The sequence below is a fragment of the Mus musculus genome, chromosome 4, assembly GCF_000001635.26.
Source record: "Mus musculus strain C57BL/6J chromosome 4, GRCm38.p6 C57BL/6J".
In the NCBI taxonomy this organism is placed as follows: domain Eukaryota; kingdom Metazoa; phylum Chordata; class Mammalia; order Rodentia; family Muridae; genus Mus; species Mus musculus.
In genome coordinates this window covers 142,125,454-142,148,658 of record NC_000070.6, presented here as the reverse complement: position 1 = coordinate 142,148,658, position 23,205 = coordinate 142,125,454, and the positions used below count along the sequence as shown (strand labels likewise).

The window sequence follows — 23,205 nt, the reverse complement described above, 5'->3', positions numbered from 1 at the left end:
GCTGGGACCTTGCACGTCAGTCCTCAATCAAGGAAATGCGCCCAACACTTCCCTACATGCTAATCTGATGGAGGCAATTTCTTGGTTAAGGGTTTCTCATCCCAGATGACTCCAGCTTGTGTCAAGTTGGCATCAAAATACCAACCAGCACAGGCACCTCCCAGGTTCAGATAATAGATAATGAGCCAATGGCTCAGCAAGGGTGAGGAGCTTGCCCAGCGCCACACAGCCTGTAAAGGAACCCATCTAGGTCGGAAGTAATTCAGAGCCACCAACCAGCTACTTCCCCACTGGGCTACGTGGTCATTGGTGGCAGGAATGCTCATATGGAATGGGTGCAGAGGTAACAGTGCTCCCTCTGTGCAATGCTGTCTGGCGCTGGAACATAGGAGAGATTTGCAGCAGGACCCAGTAGACTTCTGGGCTATGGCTTCTGGGATGGGCCTTTCACTCCAGCACTGTGTATAAAGTACCTACAGAGTGTAAGACACTGAAAGCCCAGAAGCAAACAAATGTATATAAGGACCCCCATGGTGCACTCAGTGCTGGGCAGACAATGCATGTGAACATAAAGTCTGGCAATAAGAAGGTAAGAAACTGGGTGTGGCACTGTGCACTGTGAGCCCAGCCCTAAGGAAGCTAAGACTGGAAGGTCCCCCGGGTTTGCCGGCCAGCATGTCTACCTGAATCAGTGAGTTGCTGTCTCAAACAAACAACAAGGTAGATACAGTGCTGGAGAGCCTGGTTTCCATTCTCAACACCCACATGGAGGCTCACAACCTGTGACTCCAGTTCCAGAGGATCTGATACCCTCTTCTGGCCTCCGCCGGAACTTCACACATGCGGTGCACATACACATAAATAGAAGTTCATTTTAAAAGGTGGAGAGTGATTGGAGAAAATACCTGTCGACCTTTGACCTCCACATGTGTGTAGCGGCGTCACAGCGAGCGGGAGGCTGAGCCCTGGCTGATGAGGTGTTAAAGCTTGCCTCCAGGCTTCAGGGGCCAGGAACAGGGCTGTATTTTTTACCCCTACAGTGGCCAAAAGCCTGTGGCTCTGGCTTCATTGTGAGTAATAATGGAGGCAGAGAGGCCACCCTGCGGGGACCGATGGCAGTTACCATGGGCTAGGAGAGTTGGTGGTCTTGGGGCTGGGATTCAGAGACACTGGGATGTTGGAGAAAGAAAGGAGCTGACAGTGGCCTAGGGATTTCTTGTCTGGGACTCTGCTATTCTGTTGTGGTTATGGTTGCATAGTGTCTAGAAACATTCAGATAAGACTTCATAGACCCTCACCTCCCCCAAGTGAGGAGGGCATGAGCTGGATCACAAGGAAGGGGGAAGGACTCCCCTGCAGCCACCCTTAGAACAAGCAGGGCTGTGGTGCATAAGGGAAGAGCTAGCCACTACATTCACCTTCCCTCGGACTCAGTGTTTTCATCTGTACAATGGGTGTATCAGGCAGTCATTCGTGGGTCACTTACTAACCAGCTGTCCCTGTTTTCCAGCAGTCAGGGTGAGCCCCTGCCACTCAAGACAGCCCTCCGTCATCTCTGATGCTTCTGCTGCTGAAGGTGACCGGTCATCTACACCAAGCGACATCAACTCCCCAAGACACCGGACACACTCCCTCTGCAACGTAAGGCCAGCAGCGGCAGGGCCTGGGCGCTTGGGCCCTGCCCAGAAATGGCAGGGCCATGGGGTGGGATAAAGATGTGCCAACTCTTTCCTCTCGTCCACCCAGGGAACGCCGTGGCGAAGGCATTTCCCGTTCTGTTCTTTCCTTTTGCAAGAAGCGGTGGACGTGGGGAGAGAAAGAAATGAGGCCTGTTTCCTCCTATGCCCGGGAGGGTGAGCAGGGTCTGCGCAGCCTGGAACCCCGCCCAGCACACCCCGCCCAGTGTACCCCGTCTTGGGCCCTGCCTGAGACCCTGGGCCTGACTACAGGACCACCTGTCCCTATAGAATCCCACTCTCTCCTTTCACCCTGGAATGAAGCAGATTGCTGCATTTTAATTTTGAGATTCCAGTCATTTGAGACACGTTTGGTCTCTGCAGAGAGGTCCTGTGAATTTGTCTGACTTTGTTAGACAGACCTTTTTAAATTACATACTGAACATCAGCAGCTAAGAGACATGCTCCCTCCAGGAGGGCTCTGTGTGAGTCCACTGTGTGTTTGCTATAACAAAGTGGCTGAAGCTGGAAAACCTCTAAAAGAAATGACTCCTCTTAGGCTCTACGTCATAAAGTTTCCATTACGTCTCACATCATCACCCTGGGGACTAGGCTTCCAATACAACAGACCTTTGGAGGACACTCTCAAACCATAGCCAAGCCGCCACAGGTTCCCAAGCTGGTGGCCCAAAAACATCGTGTTAGCTTCCAACAGGTCAGAGGTGGGGACCGCTTTGAAATTTTGTCCCATCAACCCAGCTGATAACCCAAAGGGCTTCCCCGCCATGTCCTAATGACAGAGGTGCCACACAGAAGTGTCTTCAGGTACATAGGAAGGCCTTTTGTTTTTCCTTCTTTCTTATTAATTAATTAATTTATTTATTTATTTATTTATTTATCTATCTATTTATTTTTGTTTTGTTTTTCGAGACAGGGTTTCTCTGTATAGCTCTGGCTGTCCTGGAACTCACTCTGTAGACCAGGCTGGCCTCAAACTCAGAAATCTGCCTGCTTCTGCCTCCCAAGTGCTGGGATTAAAGGCGTGTGCCACCACTACCTGGCTTCTTATTTATTTTTATTTTATGTGCATGAGTGTTCTGCCTTCATGTATATGTCAGTGCACCATCTGTGTACACGATGCCCACGGAGGCCAGAAGAGAGTATCAGATTCCCCAGGAACTGGATTACAGGATGGATGTGAGCCATCATCTGGGTGCTAGGGACTGAACCCAGGTCCTCTGCAGGAGTAACAAGTGCTCTTAAACCCCGAGCCATCTCACCAGCCTGGGAACACATTTTCAGAAACGCAAGTTAATATTGTCTTATTAATCAACAGAACGTATGAAAACCATTACTGGCTGACTGTGGGTCTTTGCCTAAGACACTTAGGAGAGGTGCATGCTATGTATGATAACCCATAATAAACAAGTGCATACGGTTATGGAAAACCAGCAGCTTTCCCGGGTTTGAGTGAGGGAACCCTTTCCCCCATCCACAGTAATCATGAAGAATGCTTACTATCAAAGTAGCAGCAATTACAAGGACTGGAGAAACGGCTCCGTTGTTAAAAAACGTTCGCTGTGCAAGCGTGAAGAGCTAAGTCCAGTCCCCAGAATCCACCTTAAAGGGACAGGCACAGTGGAGTTCACGTGTAATCCCAGCACTGAGGAGGTGGAAACGGGAGGGTCCTTGGGGCTCCCTGACCCACTAGCTTTGTTTAGTCAGTGAGCTCAGGCCAGTGAAAGACCCTATCTCAATACAGTGAATAGTTCCTGAGAAATGATGCTGAAGTTGGTCTCTAAGCTACACACACACACTCACCCTCATGTGCACATACACACATACATACACATACACAAATTCTCTTAGAGGCAGCCGAGCCGGCTTGGACGACCGTGGGATTTCTGGCCCAGAAGCTTCAAGCTGTCTGTGGCAGGGCTAGGAGCCCTTCTTTTCCGTAGGCTGTGAAGAAGCAATGTGTCTTCTCTTTTCCACAGCCTAGGGCATGAGGCTGACAGACCACAGAGCAGAGAAAACCCCTCCAGTGTCTCTGTCATCTGTTTTTTTTCAGTTGAAGGGACTGTAGTGGACAGGGAGTTGCCTGCCTACTCTTACTTAGCACATAGGTGGAGGAGAGTCCCAGCCTTAGGCTGACACCCTTCGACAGATGCTGTCCATCTCAGTGACCCTAAGGCACTCAGGGACAGGAATGCTGCTGACAGATCCACCCATAGTTCCTGCCACCAGAACTCCATTTGACACAGGCCAGCCTCAGCCCATCCCTGCTGCCAAAAGCAACTTGGATAGATTTAGAAAAGATGGCACTTCGCAGAAGAGCTGTCTCGGCTGCCTAAGGATGGAGTTTTGCTTGCAAACCTTGAGAGTGGACTGTAAGCTGAACTGCCCTATGTGAAATCTCTCCAAACACACTTTGTTCCCAGGTGTGTGCATAGGTAAACTAAAAAGCCAGAAAATGGCTCCAGGTGACCCTCTGTCCTTGGGGATTTGACCTGGTAGCAGTCAGATCGACACAGACTGGACTAAAGAACACCTCACACTCTGGCCACTGATTAGAGCTGAAATGAAGACTCAGTACAGGGACATTAGATGTTAAGAGACCTTGGTCCAAGTGACACTTGATTTCTTCATGGGTATTGTGCTTGTAATTCCAGAAACGACCACCAGGAGTCTCCCTAGTAATGCCTTTTTAAAAATCTTCCAGGTAGAACAGATGTGTTGTGATTCGGGGATATAAGAAAAACATTTACACACCCACGGGCTATTAAGGGTTCCTTCCCTTCCCACCTGGGACATAGTTGGTGACTCATGGAAATGGCCTACCTATCCACAGGCTATCTAGTGTTCCCTACGAAGGATTTGAAAGGGGCCCAGACTTGTGTGAATGACAGGTCCTAAGGCTCAGGACATATTGTGCACTTGCTGTGGAGCCCTGCCTAGAAAGAGCGCAGAGCCAGGAGAAATGAGATGCCCTGGGTTTGAGTCCCAACTCTACTTGCTATTAGCTCTGCAAGAGACTGTCATTGGGCTCCTACTTAGACCTAAATCCCACTAACAGTTTCTGACGGCCTCTCCACAAAATAGGAGTGAGTCGCTGTGTTGGTTTCAGGGTAAGTTAGTGACCATGCAATCTTCTGAGTCCATTATTTAATTTGTTTTTGTTTTGTTTGTTTGTTTGTTTGGTATTGTTTTGTTTTTTCCTTTTCAGTGCTGGGGAATAGAACTAGGGGCTTGCTACACGTGTCTATCACTCATTTCAACTCCCTCCCCCCTTAGAATGTTCTTTCCATTAAAGCTGATTTCTGTACTTAGAAAAACAAATACCTAGCAGAACCAACCTTCCATTTAAACACGTGGACCAATTAAGGCAGGAACTTAAGCCTCAGAGGATTAAGGGTTGAAAGGCCAGGTAGGAGAGTCCCTTGGGTCCTCTGACTTGATGAGGCCCAGGGCCCATCAGTGAGCTGTGTGGAAGGGCCAGAGGGGCATTCCAGCGGGATTCCCCACGTAGAGGCAGGGCAGCCCTGGAGGAGATGGTGGCTTTCCCCCATCCTCACAGGCCACCTGTGCCCTCGTGTGTCCTGTGTCTGCTGCTTCATCTTCTTCTCCTTTGGCTATAGGGCGACAGTCCCGGCCCAGTTCAGAAGAGCCTACACAACCCTATTGTACAGGTGGGTATAGCTTCCTTGGGTGCCTGGAGCCTCCCTCCACCCCACCTTGTCCTCTCCCAGCCTTGTTGCTCTGAACTGTCAATCATCTCAATGCCAGTTTTGGGCTGCCCAAGACAGAGAGGAATAGAACCCCTCTTTGAGTCACACACGTGTGCTGGCACCCGAGCATACACTCTGCCTGACCTGGTAGGCTCACTGTGCACACTACACATCTCTATCCTGTAAGCCCACTGTGCACACCACACACCCCGTATCCTGTTGCTGCTGCGGTGAGCATCTTCCCCTTGCACCTAGGTCTCTGGATTATCGTTAGCTTCATTCTTCAAAGACGGAACCACGGGCAGTGGGCATTTCCAGCCCCTGGCTGCTGGTAGGTCTGGCCCCATTTTTGTCAACAGTATGAGAAAGGCACACAGAGAAGGTCTTGAGGGCAGCATCTCTAGTATTAAGATGTTTCACATTTTCTGTCTGTGCGCTATCCATCTGCATAAGGTTCCCCTAGATAAGACCCCAGACATACATACACTTTATATATATATTAATGACTTATTTTTATTTGATGTGCATTGGTGTTTTGCATGCATGTTTGTCTCTGCGAAGGTATCAGATCCTCTGGAACTGTAGCTACAGATAGTTGTGAGCCACAGTGTGGGTGCTGGGAATCGAAACTGGGTCTTCCAGAAGAGCAGTCGTTGCTCTTAACCACTGAGCCATCTCTCTAGCCCCAGACTACAGACATCTTTAATGCAGATTCCTGGGCCCTTCAGAATGGGAATTCCAGCCCAGGCTGGAGTCAGGGGTTGTCCTCCAAGACATTCAAAAGTGTTCTGTGGGCTTCAAGTCTAGTTTATGCCCTACCCTTTCTGTAGATAATACCAACCACGTGTAAGCACTTGGCCGTTTGTAAAGCTTTCTGCGGGTGCTATCCCACATCTGCAGTTACAAGGTCATTATCAGGGTTTCTAGGCTAGCCCCATTCTGTACTGCCAAGTTTCTAGGCTAGCCCCATTCTGCTCTGCCATGTGCTAAGGCATCAGGTCTGCACACAGTCTCTCCACCCTGCAGTAGAGTGATTGCAAGTAGTAGTCAGGTTCCTGGGTACGTCCCTGCAGGACTTTGACTGGTCCTTTAAGTCATCAAACAGAACTTAAATGATAGTAATAGTCCGAGCAGCTAGAGCAGCCCCTGGCCACTACATGGCTGTCAAGCCAGGATCAGCCTAAGTATCTTTGCCTTATATTAGCAATGCGCTCGGGACGATCTTGGCAGGTTCTGTTACTAGCTATGAGAGGCTTTAAAACTAACCTAGGTTTGCTCAGAGGGGAAGGGACAGACTCCTGGGACTCCAGCCCCAGAGCCCAGCTTCTTACCTAAGTTCTCCATCACTCGCTGCCTTCTTGACCGTGACTTAGGAAAGTCAAGTCTTGACCGTGACTTACCCACAGCTACTCTCCTCACCAGGCTAACTTCACCTTTGTTCTTCTCCCTCCGCCTCAGTCACTAGAGGATCTTGAAGACCAAAAACGGAAAAAGAAGAAGGAGAAGATGGGATTCGGCTCCATCTCTCGAGTCTTCGCCAGAGGGAAGCAACGGAAGTCCCTCGACCCGGGCCTCTTTGATGGTACCGCCCCTGATTATTACATAGAGGAAGACGCGGACTGGTGATAACCCACCGCCCTTCGCCCATTGCCCACGGGCGTGTCTGTGTGTGGATGAGCCATGGAGCGTGCGAGAGAGTGTGTGTGCGTGGGGGTGCGGAGCTTGTGTGGGGTGTGTGTGTGCACGGATGCACTCACCCTCATGGGTGTGTGTAGCTAAGCGCCTGGAACAGGCAGAAACACAAATGTGACCCCACACCCCCTCCGCGTCGTCACCTCTGTAATCGATGTACATACCACAAACCGTGTGTGACTCTGTCAACGCTGTTGTCTCCGAGAGATACACTTGTGTTTGTTTTTTCTCGTTTGTTTTTGTTTTTGTTTTTCGATGTTTTGGGGGTTTTGTTTGTTTGTTGTCTGTTTAATGCGTTGTGTTTTTGTTTTTAATTTGCCCCTTTCTCTTCCCTCCTCCTTTTTATGAAACTTGAACACTTGAAGGACTGCTGTGTATTTGTAAATAACAAAAGTAGTGTGCACTTTGTGCTTGTAAAGTCCCTGGTCCAGCCAGCCGCTACTCTTACTGCAGCCCATGTCGCCAAGAACGTGGTCTGTTTTTCATGTTCCCCTCCTCCCGACCCTTCTTCGGTGTGAACGTGTGGGACCAGACCCTGTTCTCGGGGTGTGCCCGAGTCACTTTAACCACAAAAACACCCCGCCATCGTCGTCAGGGTAAGGTCACTCTGCAGAGACTCTCGTGAGCACATCCAAGACTTCTTGGCTGGGCTGCAGTGTTTATAAGGGGGTCATATGGGCTCTTTTTAATGGCCTGCCTGTTTTTAAATTGTGTTGCTGTTTCTTTCTTTATGGAACAAAAAGAGAGAAAGAAAACTGTTGCATTTAATTTATTTGCACAAATGCAGAAAACGTATTCTATCTAAATTATTACATAAATATTGGAATGTATATTTTTCCACGGGGTGGGCGGGAGGCGGGCATTTCTGCGGACTTGTCTGTTCTGTGTTCATGCCGCTGCAGACACTGTGCAAGGTAGAATTCAGGTGGCTAGAGCTGGGGACCTCAGACGACCAGCTTGCTTATTTCTTTTTTTTTTCTCTTTTTTCTGTCTCTCCCGGCTGCTGTCCCTGCATGAGAGAACTCCCACCTTCTGCTCTGGCCTTTCTCTCTACATGTATCCTCTCTTTATATATATATATTTATTTATCTGACATGCAGATCGTGACTTAAGTGAGCAGAGCGCCAACAGTCACGTTCCCCCCTCTCTTGGACCTGTCTTTGGAGTCATGTGGATTGAGTGCAGGGAAGGATAGCCTGAGATAGCCTGGGGCACATCCGTGGAGGTCTAACCAGACATCTGGGCTTGAGTCAGTGGGTAAGAGGCCCCCGGTGGTGCACACAATGCCTCTCCATCCTTAGTTTATTCCAGACGTAGGCCAGGCCGGTGTCAATAGAGAAGATGCCCACCTCCTGGGAAGGGCTGTTGGGGACAGTATCTAGCAGGCAAGCCCTCTGCCCTCTTTTGTCCTGTTGGCTTCTTTGGCCACGCGTGGACTTTCCCATGATCCCCAGAGCCCTGTCCTCTGATTATATCAGCAGCTCGAGCAGACTAAGCCCAAGAGGGCTGGCAGGTGCCTGTACCTGTGCCTGTTTGTGGGGCATCACTGTCCCCACGGGGCTGCACTGGGGCCTGGAGAACCCACAAGTTTCCAGTCAGTGCTTACTGCCCTACTCCCCGGAACTCAGTTTCCTCTTTCTTTCCCTCCCCGTCCCCTCTAACTGATCCTAAACCACTAACAACTCATCCCTCATCCCTTGTGGCCACTGCAGTGCTCCCCCTAACGGAAACATTCTCCACTCTTGAAAAGTGAGTTTTCAGTGCTTGATGGAACATCTGGAATGTATAGGATCTTGTGTCCAAAGTCTCTAAAAAACAAGCCAAAAAGCCCCCACCAGGTCACCTCTTCCCTCCCAACCTGGCCCCAGAGGCAGAGAGAGAGAGCAAGCAGGGACACCTAATGCCACCCTGTGTGTACAAACCGTTCAGCTCAGCTGATTAACCCAGCCTGGTGTTAAGGGAGAGAGGCCAGAGCTGGTCTTAGAAAACACTACCCCCACCCCCTGAATTTTTTGGGTTTTATTTTATTTTGTTTTTTATGGTTCCGCCCTCCCTTCCTTTTACTTACAAGAAGATAAGATTGCAACCTCTCCTGGTAATGACTTAGTCATTCTTTTTCATTTCAGTTTTTGGAAATTAGGAGGATCATCCTATGAGTTACTAAGGATGATTTTATTTGAGAGAATCACATCAAATAGGGACTGAGTTATGGGTAACTCTAGATGAAAATGACCTTTTCCCATGGGAGAGGTTTCTCGAAGGCATGGATGCAAAATATAAAATATTAAAAAAAAGTCTAAATAAAGCTTATTTTAAAATATGATGGAATTCTATGTGATTTGATTGTTTCTACGGTGCTCCAAGAGGGAGCCGTGTCCCTGCAGGAGGTACAACTTGCATGACCATCACGTTATAAAATTCCTAGGCCGGGTGACAGGAGGGACCGGGAAAAGCTGGTTGGAAGTTGGTTGGATGCTAAGTCCCCTGAAGGGGGGCCAAGCCAGGTGGACTTCCAGAACATCTTGCTAATTTGGAGGGGCAGTCGGCATCTGAGGCTGCCCACGTTGTAACTTAGCACCTCCTGGCCCAGGATCCCCCACTCCCTGGAGCTCAGAGGCTTCCCCCAGCTTTCACGGCCTCCCTTCCTTCCCCTCACACTCTAGCCAGAGGTCAGAGCTGTCCGTGGCTGTGATTTTCCTCAGGTCTCAGCAGACCCCTGTGTCCCTAGTCCTCAGGCAGCCAGTGACTTAAAATGACATCAGAGTCCAGGGCAGAACAGACTAGGCTTTTTTTTTTTTTTTTTTCAGTTTCACAAGACGCACCCCCCACCCCCCGGGGGGTGCAAAATTTTGGTTTTCCCATAAGTCCTGGGAAGAGCCAATCTAGGAAACCTCACATCCTGGTTGTAGCCAGTGGCCTCAGTTTTCATTTTTTTATGGTCAGAAACTAGACTCGTGGGAGAATGCATTTGAATGCCTCTTCCAGCTCTGCCAGCAGGCAGCCTAGACAAAGACACAGCATGCTCCAAGGTCAGTGAAGTCACTGGGATGCTAGGAACAATAAGGGATTCTGGCTATTAGAGTTCTCAATGGCCATGCCTGTGGAGGGGAAACGGTCAATGTCAGCACTCCCTAGAATCATAGGCTTTTACCTCTCCGGTGGCTGTAGCTGGCAGCCAGGATTGTGAATCCACCCAAGGCTAACCTAAGCAGGCAGGCATGTTCATACCTGAGACACAGTAGTCTGCGCCTGGCCTCAGGCAGACATTACTAATCAATCAGACACTTCCCTACCCATCCAAGAGTGGCCTCGGACCTCTCGTTTTCCAAAACTTCAAGTATTAGTCAGACTTGCAAGGGTGAAGTTTATTTGCTATTCCAGAACTAGCCTGGCCTCTCAACGCTGGATTAAAGAAAAACAAATAAACATGGAGAAAATTTACTCAGAAAAGCGTGATTTGGTCAGAGTCCAAGCTGGCCCTTGTACTGCTCTGCCACTTAAGAGTGGGGCCAAGCTGGGCGTGGTGGCGCACGCCTTTAATCCCAGAACTCGGGAGGCAGAGGCAGGTGGATCTCTGAGTTCGAGGCCAGCCTGGTCTACAAAGTGAGTTCCAGGGCTATACAGAAAAACCCTGTCTCGAAAAACCAAAAAAAAAAAAAAAAAAAGAGTGGGGCCACACTAACCCAAAAGTCCGCCCCCCTTTTGTGCTTTCGTCTAGTAAACAGCAGTACTGGGGTTGGGGGTAGAACCTATAGCTTTGTGCATGCAAGGGAAACCCCAACCACTGAGCCACAGTGCCCTGCCAGCACCTCCTTAATGAAAGAATACCTTCCAAATGGCACTTGTTAGTCCGACACTGAAGTAGAGTCACCCAGAGCTGTTCCTTAGGGAAATGCTGAGGTCCTGGGGTAACGGGTGACTGACACCCTGGCTTGTGCAGTACTCAACCTCCAGGGCCATCCTCAGTAGCCTTTCTGCATGCTTTCCCGATCATACTCCCAGGCTCCAACCCGTGTAACAGATAATAGTAACAACAATAATATCTAACATTCATTAAGCATACACGCCATGGGCCAGGCTCCATGCTGTGTGTTCCGTAATTAACTCTGTTAACCCCCAGCCTGTATTACCTACCGGTGAGGAACCTGAGGCCCAGTCACATCTGTGAGTGTGGGAATTGTAGGTAAGCACTACTATGCCTGAATTGCACAGGGCTGGGCATGGAACCCAGGGCTTTGAGCCAGGGGAGTCTGGCTGAATCCCAGCATCTAGAACTGGGAGGGGCCAGGCTCTATAGGTATGCCTGCCCTCTGGGGTGCAGGACCTGGCTGAAAGATCCCCTCACCCCCACTGGCTCACACAATGGCCTCTGACCCAGCCTGGTACTACTTTACTGTTATAAGGCAGTCTTCCCATCGGCCTTATCTCATGTGCCCAAAAGCTCTACCCCCATAGGAGTAATGCCAGACTACACAGCAGAAGTAGGCTGGGGTCCAGCGCAAGCTCTGTGTCCTTCCTCCTGGCCAGAACGGCACCAGTATGACCTGCATTTGTCCTGTGGGCCAAGCCCAGTCCTGTCATACCTGAGCCATGGACTTGAGAGCCAGCTCCTCTCCCGCAGGGCAAGGCATATGGCACCCCAACCGTAAGGGATGAATCAGCAAGTGGCCCAGAGCTGCGCCCCACACCTCAACAATGTGGCACTGGCCCACTGCTGTTGGCTTTGTGCTCTGGGAACCCAGGAGAGGGCTGGCTGCATCGTGGAATCTTGCCCTGGGGAAATGTACAGGGGATTGAAACCGATGCTCACTCGTGTTAGACACGTGCTGTACTACCAGGTTTCATTGCCCAGGACTCTTTATTTATCTATTTATTTTTATTTTGAGACAGGACTCAGTAAGTTGCCTAGGCTGGTCTTATACTTGAAATTCTCCTGCCTCATACTCTCTGGTAGCTGGTATCACAAGCAAGCACTCTCAGGTCTGGCTTTCAAACAACACAGTTTTTGAACACCTCCAACTTACATTTTAACTAAAGAGACCTCACAGAGGCCTCCCCCATCACCCCCACATCCCTCTCTATTATGACAAATGACTCTTAAGCTCTTTCAACCTGGACCTCTACTAGGTGGGCTCTGTCCTGATAAAGGACAGCTACAGAAATGTGCATGATAAAATAGTTCTTTGTGAGCTTATAAAGAATCTCTATGGCTGGTTGGTAGTGGTACACACCTTTAATTCCAGCCCAGAGGCAGATCTCTGAGTTCGAGGCCAGCCTGGTCTATAGAGCAAGTTCCAGGACAGCTAGGACTACACAGAGAAACCATGTTTCAAAAAACAATAATAAAAACCAATATCTGTATGGTAGATGACCTTTAGATATCAAAGTCATAGCTGGGTCTCCCTCTGTGATGGCCGCTGGGATGTGGTAATGGCCTCCTCAGCTACCCTTCCTTGCATGGTGGTGTCCTGAGGCCCAGATCAGGGAAGATGCTTGAATAAGCAGCTGGGGCGTATTAGCCTGTGTTCTCCACAGCTGTATCCCAGAGAACAAGGTCCCCAGAGAATTAGTGTTTGAGAAGCAAGACCAGAGGTTTGGGATATATTTCAGGGCTCTAACACAGTTAGAACATGGGTTCCATCTCCAGTGCCACCTAGTAACAGGGCATGGGATATGAAGGCAGAGGATCAGAAGACCAGGGTCACCCTTGGCTGTGTAAGAAGCTGAAGCCAGTCTGGGCTGCACTAGACACTATCTAACACACACGTGCTTGCACACACACACACAGGGAGCAGTGGGGACATCAGGATGAAGTCTTTTCTAGTGAGCGTTGGTTTGGGGAACTCCCTAGTTGCTTTCTATTGCATCACCAGGAGGTGGAGGATATCCCTAGAAAGCAGCAGTTGAGGACCCCAGTATTAGGGAAGCAAATTGTGTGCAGTGCCCCACACTCATGTGAAAGATAGGTCTTTGGGAAGCCATTGTCCCATTGTAAGGACCCTTGCAGTCTCCAGTAGGTCCCAGGCCATGTCTGGGTCATATATATATATATATGTGTGTGTGTGTGTGTGTGTGTGTGTGTGTGTGTGTGTATGCACATATATGCATACATATATACACACATATATACATAAATACATATATATACATATATATACACATATACATACATACATACACATATATACATATATATACACACATATATACATACATACATAATAGAGTTTATTTAGAGCATGGGGAGGGGAGTCAAGAGGGTAGTAGGGGCAAACAAATACGGGGAGGAGGGCTGGCCATGAGCTGTTGAGAGAGGGGGCGGGAAGGGAATGGGGAGAGAGCGGGAGCAAGAAGGCAAGAGAGCCCATGTTTGGATCTTAACCTCCAGCTCTGCCTTCACTCCTGATTTTAAGTGAGGTATGTGGTCCATGAGCCCGGTAAGCCTGTCTGTACAGTGCATACCCCTCCCCTCCTTTTGACAAGTTCAGAGGTGAAGCCCAACGCTTTTAAAGACCATGATTTGTGCTTCCTGACTTGTAATGGGTTTAAGTTCAGTGGAAGGTAGGAAAGGGGGCTCCGCTTGAGATAGGGCTAGAATATTTATGCCCAAGAACCAACTATTGGTCTACCAACGGAAACAACGAGCCCAGCGCTGGTTCCTGGGGGCACGGCAAGGGCGTGGGATGTGGGAACTCGAGTCCCTTCAGCTGCCAATCTCAAGTGCATGCTCATCTCCAGAGTTGCAGTGAAGAAACACCCACTCAGCTCCTCTGCTCTGTGGTAGGGAGACTTAGGCTTTGGCCATGGACTCACAGGTCCCAGCAGCATCCTGCCTCCTCTCCAGCACTGAGAGAGACTTTGCTCATGGCTCTCAGGCAGAGATGTGTGCCCAGGGAAACAGTCTAACTACCCAAGGCTGTGCCTTGGAAACAGAAACTCAGGGTCACCAAGGTATGGCTTTTATAAGGAGATGTGTGCCAGCAGCCATGGCTAGCCTGGTCTAGCAGTGAGCGCTCTCTCTCTCTCTCTCTCTCTCTCTCTCTCTCTCTCTCTCTCTCTCTCTCAGTTCTTTACACTCCCCTCTTTCTTCCTGGAACTCTCCGAGAGAAATACACACTGGCTAACCAAATGCACAGAGAGGCGAAGTTCTTGCCTAGACTCACATAGCTAGGAAGAGACAGAACCTTGTCTGGATGCCAAGAGTCTGCCCTTGGTGGCATTGCTGTATGGTTTCAGGTGAACTCCTGACATCAAGGTCCCCACTAGGGCCAGTCAATCAACAGAAAGCCAAAAATAACGCCCCCCCCCCCCAAGAAGGCCTCACTAGGAGGGTAAGACCAAGCTCTGAGAATGTCATCTCTATGGGTCAGTTTCCAGTCATAAATGGGAAGTTTGTAAATTGTATTCCAGGGAAGCCTGAGGGGTTCCTCAGAGATCTATTAAAGAGCTCTTATAGCTGCTGAATGATTAGCAGACCGGGCTGTAAACTGCCATCAGCCAGAGTTGGGGCCTTATATTATACACCAGCCTTCTGTATAGGGGTCCCATGACACAATAAGTGAGGGAAACAGAAGAGGTAGAAGTTTGGGCGACACGGGTAGACCAGTAGTTAGTTCTAGGGCCTAGGTTCCTGGCCTCATCCCCCTCCCCCTGCTGAATTGGAAGGCCCTGGGGGTTGAGACCCCAGGATTTAGGCCCATCCTGGGCATGCTCTGCAGCACAGGCTGAGTGGAGGCTGGCTCCAGGGGAGACACTGAAGAGGCAGCATGGTGCCTGTGTAATGCCCTGCAGAGCCTGACATGGTCACCACAGGGAAGGCTGAGAAACCACAAGTAAGCGGGAACCCAAGTTACTCAGCCCCGAGGGACCCTGCCAAGCAGAGCCAACTAGCTGTCACAATGCATCTGCTATCAGCCTCAGAAGCCTGCAGCAGAATTACACAAAAAAGTCCCCCCAATGTGACTGGACATGTCCAGCCACGGACGGGAGGCAGGGAGCGTAAGAACAGAGCTAAATCCAAGGTCTAAGCGTGCTGTGCACTGAGGCCAACCCCTTGTCTTTGGCCCACCAATGTTTGTTCTGAGCATCAGGTAGACCTGTAGGCTTAGCCGGGAGCTGTGGTACCCCATGGACACCAGCTTTTGAGCACCAGACACCCAACACCAAACAACAGTTTGGTGGGAGTGTTGGGAGAGGCGTGGGTCTATTGTAGAGTGGCCAGAAGCTGTGTGCCCACACCCCGCCTCAGGCCTCTGAGGAGGCTGGACCATCCTGGTCATCTCAGAAGCCCCTGGACTGGGTTACATAGAGCTTTGTCTGCAGCCTACTCTGGGCCTTCACTCCTGGTCCACACACTGTTGCTTGATCCCAAGTTCTGGTTTCCTGAACTTTACATAGGACATCATTTGGGATGAAGGCTCTGTAGCATTAAGACAGTGCATAGGCTGGGATGGGTACTCCTGTGCATCTCTCGGGTGGGGCCTGCAGGCTGTTTCCAGGGTAGGGAGAGAACGCAGGCTCTACAGAGGACCACTCTCCACAGCCCTTCTCCCTACCTGACAGAAGGTATACACTCTTCCTTTACCCCCAGGAAAATGGAAATGGAGCTAGTGGCTTTGGAAAGCCTGCAAGGTGAGGTCAAAGACCCTCCCTTTAAAGCTGTGACCCTTAGCAAAACTGTGTTTATCAACCTTGCTCCCCGGTCCTAGCCCTTTCACAGTTTATGCCTGTCTTTCTTCACTGGCAGGCAAAGGAGGTAGAATTCAGAGTGGTGGCTCTGGGTCTGAGCTCGGTCGATACTCTCACTACCTAGTAATTTTCAGCAAGGTATTCGTGGGGCCTCAGTTTCTGCATCTGCACAATGGGGAAAATAAGATAAAGATCCAAGGCTTCTGCAGGGATGATGTCCACAGACAGAGATGACATTATTCAACTGGTCACTGGCCATCAGGTAGGCTGGATGCCCCCTTGCACAGGTGAGGGTCAGCTAAGTGCAGCAGTTGCTCCTGCTACCCAGCCAGCCCAGGTATAGGAGACAAGAGTCCTGGGCTGAAGGGCTCTCCATAGCCTCTGCACAGCCCCTCCTGCAATAATGGGTGGGAGGGACTTGCCTGTAGCCAAAAAGAGTGCTCGGGTCTAACCCAGCACTGAGACCCAGGGCTTCCCATTCTCACCAATGCCTTGAGCTGCAGCATGATATTCTGCTGGGAGGGAAAAAAAAATCTTGGTCAATAATTTGAGGAACTGTATTGTAGATCTTAACAGCATATTCGTTCATGAAGGCCCTAAGAGTTCTGCAACACAGAAAAATATCTTTCATTCTCCCGTTTATTGCCTCCCGGGTTTAGCTGAACCCAGAACCAAGTCTCTTAATCTAGCTGTGTGGTTCATACTCTGAGAAACAGTGGGGCATATGATGTCATCTGACACTTCTCGGCCCAGTACTCTGTGCTGTGAGGTGCTGAGTCAGGGGGTTCTTTAGGGAGGTCTGAGCTTGCTCGTCCTGACACTGCCTAGACATGGAAGCCCCTGAGGTCCATGTCTGCTGGACCAGTGCACTTAAAAAGTAAGACAGAAATCCAGGCATGGCAACACATGCCAGCAACTCCAGGACCAATGGGCAACATGGAGCTGGAGTTGTAGCCACACCCTCCTGGCTGGCATGGCTGAAGACCTCAGCTCTGTCCTCTTCATCCCCTAAGTGTGGTGACATACACCTATAATACCAGAACTTAGTAACGTGGAGGGCAAGATCGGGAGTTCAAGGTCATCCTTGGCTAGCTACCGAGTGAATTTGAGACCAGCCTGGGCTACAGGAAACCCTGTCTCTTAAAAACAAACTAAAGATGCAGAGAGAGCCGCATTCCAGGTTTGGAAACTATGGGTGTAGTATGTATATTCTGAGCCATGCCCACGGGGGCACAAGAATCCTCAGCAATTAGCTAAGAGGCTGGGATCAGAGGTGCATTTCTCATTCTGCTGCCTCCTGTCCCAGCAGTAGGAGGCTTTGTGTCTGTTATATAGGGCCCAGGAGATGGGCAATTCCATCCTACCAGTGTCTGGGTCTCTTAAGCCTCTAGGGAACCCTGTGGGAATTCTGGGCTGCCTAACTGCTGACCCTGGGATGAGTTAAGTATGTTGTATCAAATTCAAGTTGGCCCTGCTTCAGGACAGAGCCAGCATCCTTCCTCGTTTGGAGGCTGGCACCTCTGGATGTATCTTGGAACACTCATCAGGACACTTTAAGGGCCGAGGAAGGGAGAAGGCAGCCTCTGACAAGGGCCACTGCAAGGGGTCAGAGTCACAAAGCTAAGGGACATGAGAATTGACTTAGACAGTGGTTCTCAACCTGTGGGTCATGACCCCTTCTGGGGTTAAATGACCCTTTCAAAAGGGTCACCTAAGACAATCCAAAAAGACGGATATTTAATTATGGTTCATAATAGTAGCAAAATTACAGTTATGAAGTAGGCGTGGAAGTCATTTTCTGTTGGGGTGTGGGTGTGGTCACTACAACCTGAGGAACTGTATGTAATTGAAGGGTCCCAGCATTAGGAACATTGAGAGCCACTGCTCTAAGAATTGGAGAGACAAATGGCTGAGATCATGGACTGCAGTGAGTTAGTCCCAGCTTCCTTCCCTCCTGCCCGGTGTGTGCAAGAAATGTACAGTTAGGGCCGGCTGAGCTAGCAGAATTGGCAATTATCCCCCTGCTGCAGAAAGGAATATAAACAAGGTCCGTCTCAGGAGCAAGTGCTGTGTGTCCCTCAGCCAGGTACCCAGTACCTCAGAGTCTCTGTCTCCCCTTCTGTAAGGGGGAGAAGGGACACCTCAGCTGTTGCAAAGTTGAAACAATGCATGGAGAAAAGGGCCTAAATTTACAGCAGCTCGCCTCGGGGCTACAAGAGGCCCCATGAAAGTGAACCTGGGCTGGTAACCAAGGCTAGACTCCACCGTGGCCTTAGTCCTCTGCTCACAGTGGGATCCCCTGTGCTCCCCTGTCCTCACCCCCGTGCAGTGGCCTTCAGGAGTTTGAAGTCTACTTGAAGGGGGAAAAGCAATGTATTGTGGGACTTGGTAAAATGGGCTCTAATTGCTCACATCTGTGTCTTCAGGACAGCTCTGATAGGCTACGCTGCAAAATGCACAGTGGGGTGACAGGGACTCAGGCCTACCTCTGTGAGCTGGCCACATGCCAGTGCTGTACTCAGAGGCCTGGGGAGACCCAGCAGACAGGGGAATCAGCGTCGCTGGCAGCATCTGGCCTGCATAAAGGAAGAGGTCTTAACCAGCCCTGGCAAGCCTGGTGAGGATGCTGGCCAGGTGTTTCCAGAGCTCTTGACCTTGCGAGAGGCCACAGATGCAATGCAGGACCCTGGCATTTCAACACTAACAGTTAGCCTTAGAGAACTGACATCCAGCAAAGGAAGGGGATCCATGGCCCTAGGTCAGGTCTAGGCTCACAGCTTTGCCACCTCCAGACTGGGGAGTTTCTGTGCTCATCTCCCTGGGTCCAGGTTCCATCTTGTTGGCAGAGACCTGGGATCACAGGTGCCCAGCTTTGTTCAGCCAGTTGCCCCCAACCCCTGTTCCTTTCCTAACCTTCAACACTGTGGGTGTCCAGCCAAGGGGGTGGAGAGGACAGGAGTCCTCCCTAAGAATGGCCCTAAGCCCATTATCATCAGGGCTTCCTGAGCTGGGTACTACTCGCTTCCTGTAGTCAAGGAATGTCGTCACCTTTCTCCTCGTCTTCCAGAGTCCCGGGTTCTCAGAGACGAAGCATAGACTTCACCTTCCAGTGGAGTTGCCAATGGGCCTGGTGTCAGAGCCCCCAGAAGGATGTGTGCCCACCTACATAGAGAGCTGTTCTAAGCCGGGGCTGTGAATAGGGAGTCGGCAGAGGGACAAAGGCCTGCCTTTGGGCAGAGAGAAGTGAGGAAGGCTGGGACAGCGTGGTATGACATTGAGTGCCTACTGTCCCAGGCATGTGTTAGGTACTTCACATAAATGCATTAAGTCATCTTACAAACAGTGTCTCTGAGTCTACAGCCTGTGTGCCGGGCTTAGGGCTGGGGTCAAGGGTGTAGACATAAATTAAGCATCAGTCCTCTTAATCAGTGAGTCCTCGATAAAGTCCTTGCATTGAATATCACTGTCTCAGCCCCGAATATGGGGAAACTGAGGCTCAGAGAGGAAGCGTAAAGGCCCAAGATGGGATCGGCCAGGGGTGAGATTTGGGGTGCGACACACTATTGCACCACACCCTCTTTCAGACAGACCCTATCGGAGCTGGGAACAGCACGAGCTGTTAGAACAGGAAGGTTCGGCTTCTTCACTTCTGGGCTTCTATGGGCAGAGGCGGCTGGCGGGAGGGAACAGACAAGGCCTTTGCAAGATGGGGAGAAGTTTCCTGGCACCCTCTGCCCCAGGCTGTGGCTCCAGCTGAGTGTATGCATGGATTCTAAAGGGGCTTCAACTGGCTGTGGTGGTGAATTCACCATGGCATCAGCGGTGACTGCAGGCACAGCCATGACTCTGCAAGATCAGTATGGGAGAGGTCAAAGTGGACAGCCATCTTCCCTTGGTGCCTTCCTGCAGTGTCCAGGCTGTAAGAATTGTGCCACTCCAACCCCATGGAAGCTCTCATCACTGGGGAAGAAACTAACTAGCCACAGCCCAGCTATAGGCTTGCAAGCCTGCCCTAGATCTTGGTGACATAAATCATGGGACCTAGCTCTAGCCTGGAGAACTTCTGGGGGCAGAGTTAGTTGTGAAGGATTTTGAAAGGCCATCAAGGCTGTGTGAAGGTTTGCTTTCAGTGGCAAGATGATCCCAGAGAACTCAGATACTGTGATACATACCCGTGATCCCAGCACTTGGGAGGTGGAGACTGGAGGATCAGGAGTTCAAGACCAGCCTCAGATACATAGAAAGTTCACTTCAGGACTGAGCTACATGAGACCCTGTCTCAAAACTGTAACAACAAATAAAGATAATCCTGGGGAAGAAAATGCCCCCAAGTGCCTTACACTGGTCTCTGAATTAGCTCAGTGGTGGCTCCTATATCCCAGTGGATACAGGGTATGGGCTATCACAGTGACCATGGGCTATCATGGTGACCATGGGACAACAGTAGCTGGCTGAGCTAAGCCCAGAGTCATGAGCTGTCTGGAGGATGGTAAAACAGCTATGACGACATGGGGTCAGGTAGGAGAGACAGAAACATATGACTTCTTTCTAAAAAAAAAAAAAAGATTTATTCACTTATTTTATGTATGTGAGTACACCATTGCTCTCTTCAGACACAGCAGAAGAGGGCATCAGATCCCATAACAGATGGTTGTGAGCTATCATGTGGCTGCTGGGAATTGAACTCAGGACCTCTGGAAGAGCAGTCGGTGTTCTTAACTGTTGAGCCATCTCTCCAGCCCAACATATATGACTTGTAAGTAGGGGTCCAGGGTCCCCAAGAGCTTCATCCTGTATCACCCCAACTCTGCTCCCAATGGCTGGGCAGACTCAGCCTCACAGTCTCTGTATAGGCCCTCTGCTCAAAGACTCCCGCTTCTCACAGAATCCACCTGCCATGGCCACCTATGTTCGAGCACGGTTGCCTAGAAAACCTGCTAACAAAAAGGCAGATATGGAAATCTCAGGGTATGGTATGGGGAAATCTTAATGGTTTGGGGGTAAAAATAAGCTTCTATAATGAATTAGATCATAGGAAGAACTTACCAGATAGAGACGTTATTAGGCAGTAGAACAAATGACCAAGGCAGAACTAGGAAACTTTCGGTAACTGGTTTTGTAGAGTCACAATTGCTGAATAACTATGTAATATTGGAAGTAATTGCAAAGCACAGAGCGGGACGGAGGCTGGCCATGCCCTGGAAGCCAATTCCTATGCTGCAGAGGAGGGACCACAGACAGGGAGACACTTTGAGGCCAGAGATAGGCATCTGTGAGGCATTGGTGACCACAGTAAAAGCGAGTGTGTGATTCTGGGAAAAGCATGAAGCAGCAATGTCAGGTCAAAGTGGCACTTTTCAGCTTTGTCACTTCCTGTGAGGCTTAGTGGCATAACTGAGGGACATGCTGGGGCCCCATGCTTTATCTTGCCAGCCCCAGGCCTCCGGTGAACCTACCTGGCCCTGAGCAGGGTGTTGAGGATCAGTGGTAGAACCTGGCCACCTTGCTGCCTGCCCAAGGTCCTGCTGTGGCCCCAGCAGGTTGGTAGCCACCTGCAGACTCTAATTCTGTGTTCACGGGACCTAAGCTGTCCCTGATCCTGTGTGCCGGGACCCCATTTGTTGCTCCTATTTCCTAGGCCCTATGGCTGAGTGTCCTCAGTGCCCTCCAGACCACGTGGTAGCTAGCCATCAGCAGCTATCACGGGCCACTTTCATGTCCTAGAGCAGGGTTTAAAAATAGAAACTCCACTTTGCTTGTCAAAACGCTGGTGGGGGCTTTCTCATCGCTGGCCAACCACAGGGAGCCTGGCTGGCTGCTAGATCAGGATGACCTGAGATCTAAGCCCACGGGCAGCGCAAGCTACTCAGTCCTGGTTGGTGCGTGTATACTGTTTGCAGGGACCCTGTGGGCCAAGTTCAGGTAAATGGCTCAGTCCTCACAAAGCACAGGACAGCCTCAGGGCAGAGAATGATTGGGACCTCAGTGTCCCTCAAGTCAGGTGGACAGACCTTGCTGCGGGCACAGAGGAAAGGACAAAGAACTCATGATAGTCATAAGGGACAACAGCCAGCTACAAGCTATGGCCTAGGAGAGAGCAGGTGGCTGGCAGGAGACCAACCTGATCCTCCTCCTCCTCCTCCTCCTTCTTCTAGTCCTCCCTGTCCTCCTCCTCTTCGTTTCTTCCTCCTCCTTTTCTCCTCCTCCTCTCTTCATCTTCCTGATCTTGCCCCTCTTCCTTCTCCTCCTTCTCTTAGTCCTCCCCCTCCTCCTCTTCCCCCTCCCCCTGCTCCTCCTCCTCCTCCTTCTTCTAGTCCTCCCTGTCCTCCTCCTCTTCGTTTCTTCCTCCTCCTTTTCTCCTCCTCCTCTCTTCATCTTCCTGATCTTCCCCCTCTTCCTTCTCCTCCTTCTCTTAGTCCTCCCTCTCCTCCCCTCCCCCCTCCTCCTCCCTCCTCCTTTCTCTTAGCCCTCCAGGCAAGCTGCCTTGAGAGTACCCCACCCCAGTCCACCCCCTCCCCAGTAACTCACTATTGACTTGAAAGGGGAGTGCTTAGACCACAAAACAGGCAAGTGGATGCTTTTAGAAGCTGCTGCCCTTTCTAGAAACACGAGAGTCAGCTGTTAAACATTTGCTCTGGTTTAGCATCTTGCTAGGTACTGGAGACACCCAGGGCCAACCAGCTTCTTCTCCTATGGAAGGGTAGGCTACAGGGAGACATGGGTGCTGGTCCAGTGATTTCGGAGATTAAATTGGTTTCCAAGGTGAGAGGTGCCCGTGTCAGAAAATGTCCTGAGTTAGTAAGGGCTTGTGTACTTGTGATGGTGGTGGCAGGTGTGTGTGTGTGTGTGTGTGTGTGTGTGTGTGTGTGTGTGTGTGAGAGAGACAGATGACACTAGTGACCTGGAAAGGGCTCCCTGACAGCAACAACATGTAACAAGGGCCCCAAAGGTTGGAAAGGGGCTTGCCATCCCTGGGCCCAGGAAACAGCGGGATCAATAATTTGAGAGCATAAAACTTCCCCACAGCTGCCAATGGCTCCTATTAGTGTAGAGACATTGTCTTCTTGGGCAAGGACAGCAGCCAATTGGCCTCTTCCTCTGCAGTCTGAGAACATGACAGCAAGGTCTTTCCCTCAAACCTTCTGGATTCCTCTCTCTCTCTCTCTCTCTCTCTCTCTCTCTCTTGTGTGCGTGTGTGTGTGTGTGTATGTGTGTACACTCGCGCACCTCCCTGTCTCTGTCTCTCATTCACAGCAGGGTCCCTGGCTTCCTAACTCAACAGTCAGAGCCAACAGCCATCCCCCAGCCTCAGAGCAGGCTGTTTCACCTGGGGCACCATCTTAACCCTTGCTGTTTCTCTAACCCTTCCCAGTGTTCCCCAGTAATAAGTACATGTGTTGAGCCTTACCACGAATCAACAC

At 50.4% G+C, this 23,205-nt stretch overlaps 1 protein-coding gene and 1 long non-coding RNA gene across 6 annotated transcripts in view; one reads left to right on the top strand and one right to left on the bottom strand.

Moving 5' to 3' along the window:
- Kazn (kazrin, periplakin interacting protein) overlaps positions 1 to 23,205 on the top strand; it is a gene marked incomplete at its 5' end in the record, with an annotated part of 137,012 nt that overhangs the window by 90,743 nt on the left and 23,064 nt on the right. For 2 of the 3 annotated variants that reach the window (NM_001109685.1, NM_001109684.1), the window contains 3 exon segments: positions 1,514 to 1,641; positions 5,315 to 5,365; positions 6,863 to 9,419. In NM_001109685.1, the coding sequence (NP_001103155.1) occupies positions 1,514 to 1,641; positions 5,315 to 5,365; positions 6,863 to 7,030 (347 nt within the window). In that variant the 3' untranslated portion in view covers positions 7,031 to 9,419. 3 annotated transcript variants of the gene reach the window in all.
- On the bottom strand, positions 20,483 to 21,532 carry Gm35581. Of its 3 annotated transcripts, none has more exons than XR_003955293.1 (3): positions 21,241 to 21,532; positions 20,831 to 21,001; positions 20,483 to 20,721 (listed from the first exon to the last, which is right to left on the bottom strand). It is a non-coding gene; the product is annotated as a predicted gene, 35581 (long non-coding RNA). The 3 variants fall into 3 exon arrangements; XR_003955292.1 differs by having other exon boundaries at positions 20,483 to 20,718; XR_003955294.1 differs by having other exon boundaries at positions 20,483 to 20,718; positions 20,831 to 21,096; positions 21,241 to 21,258.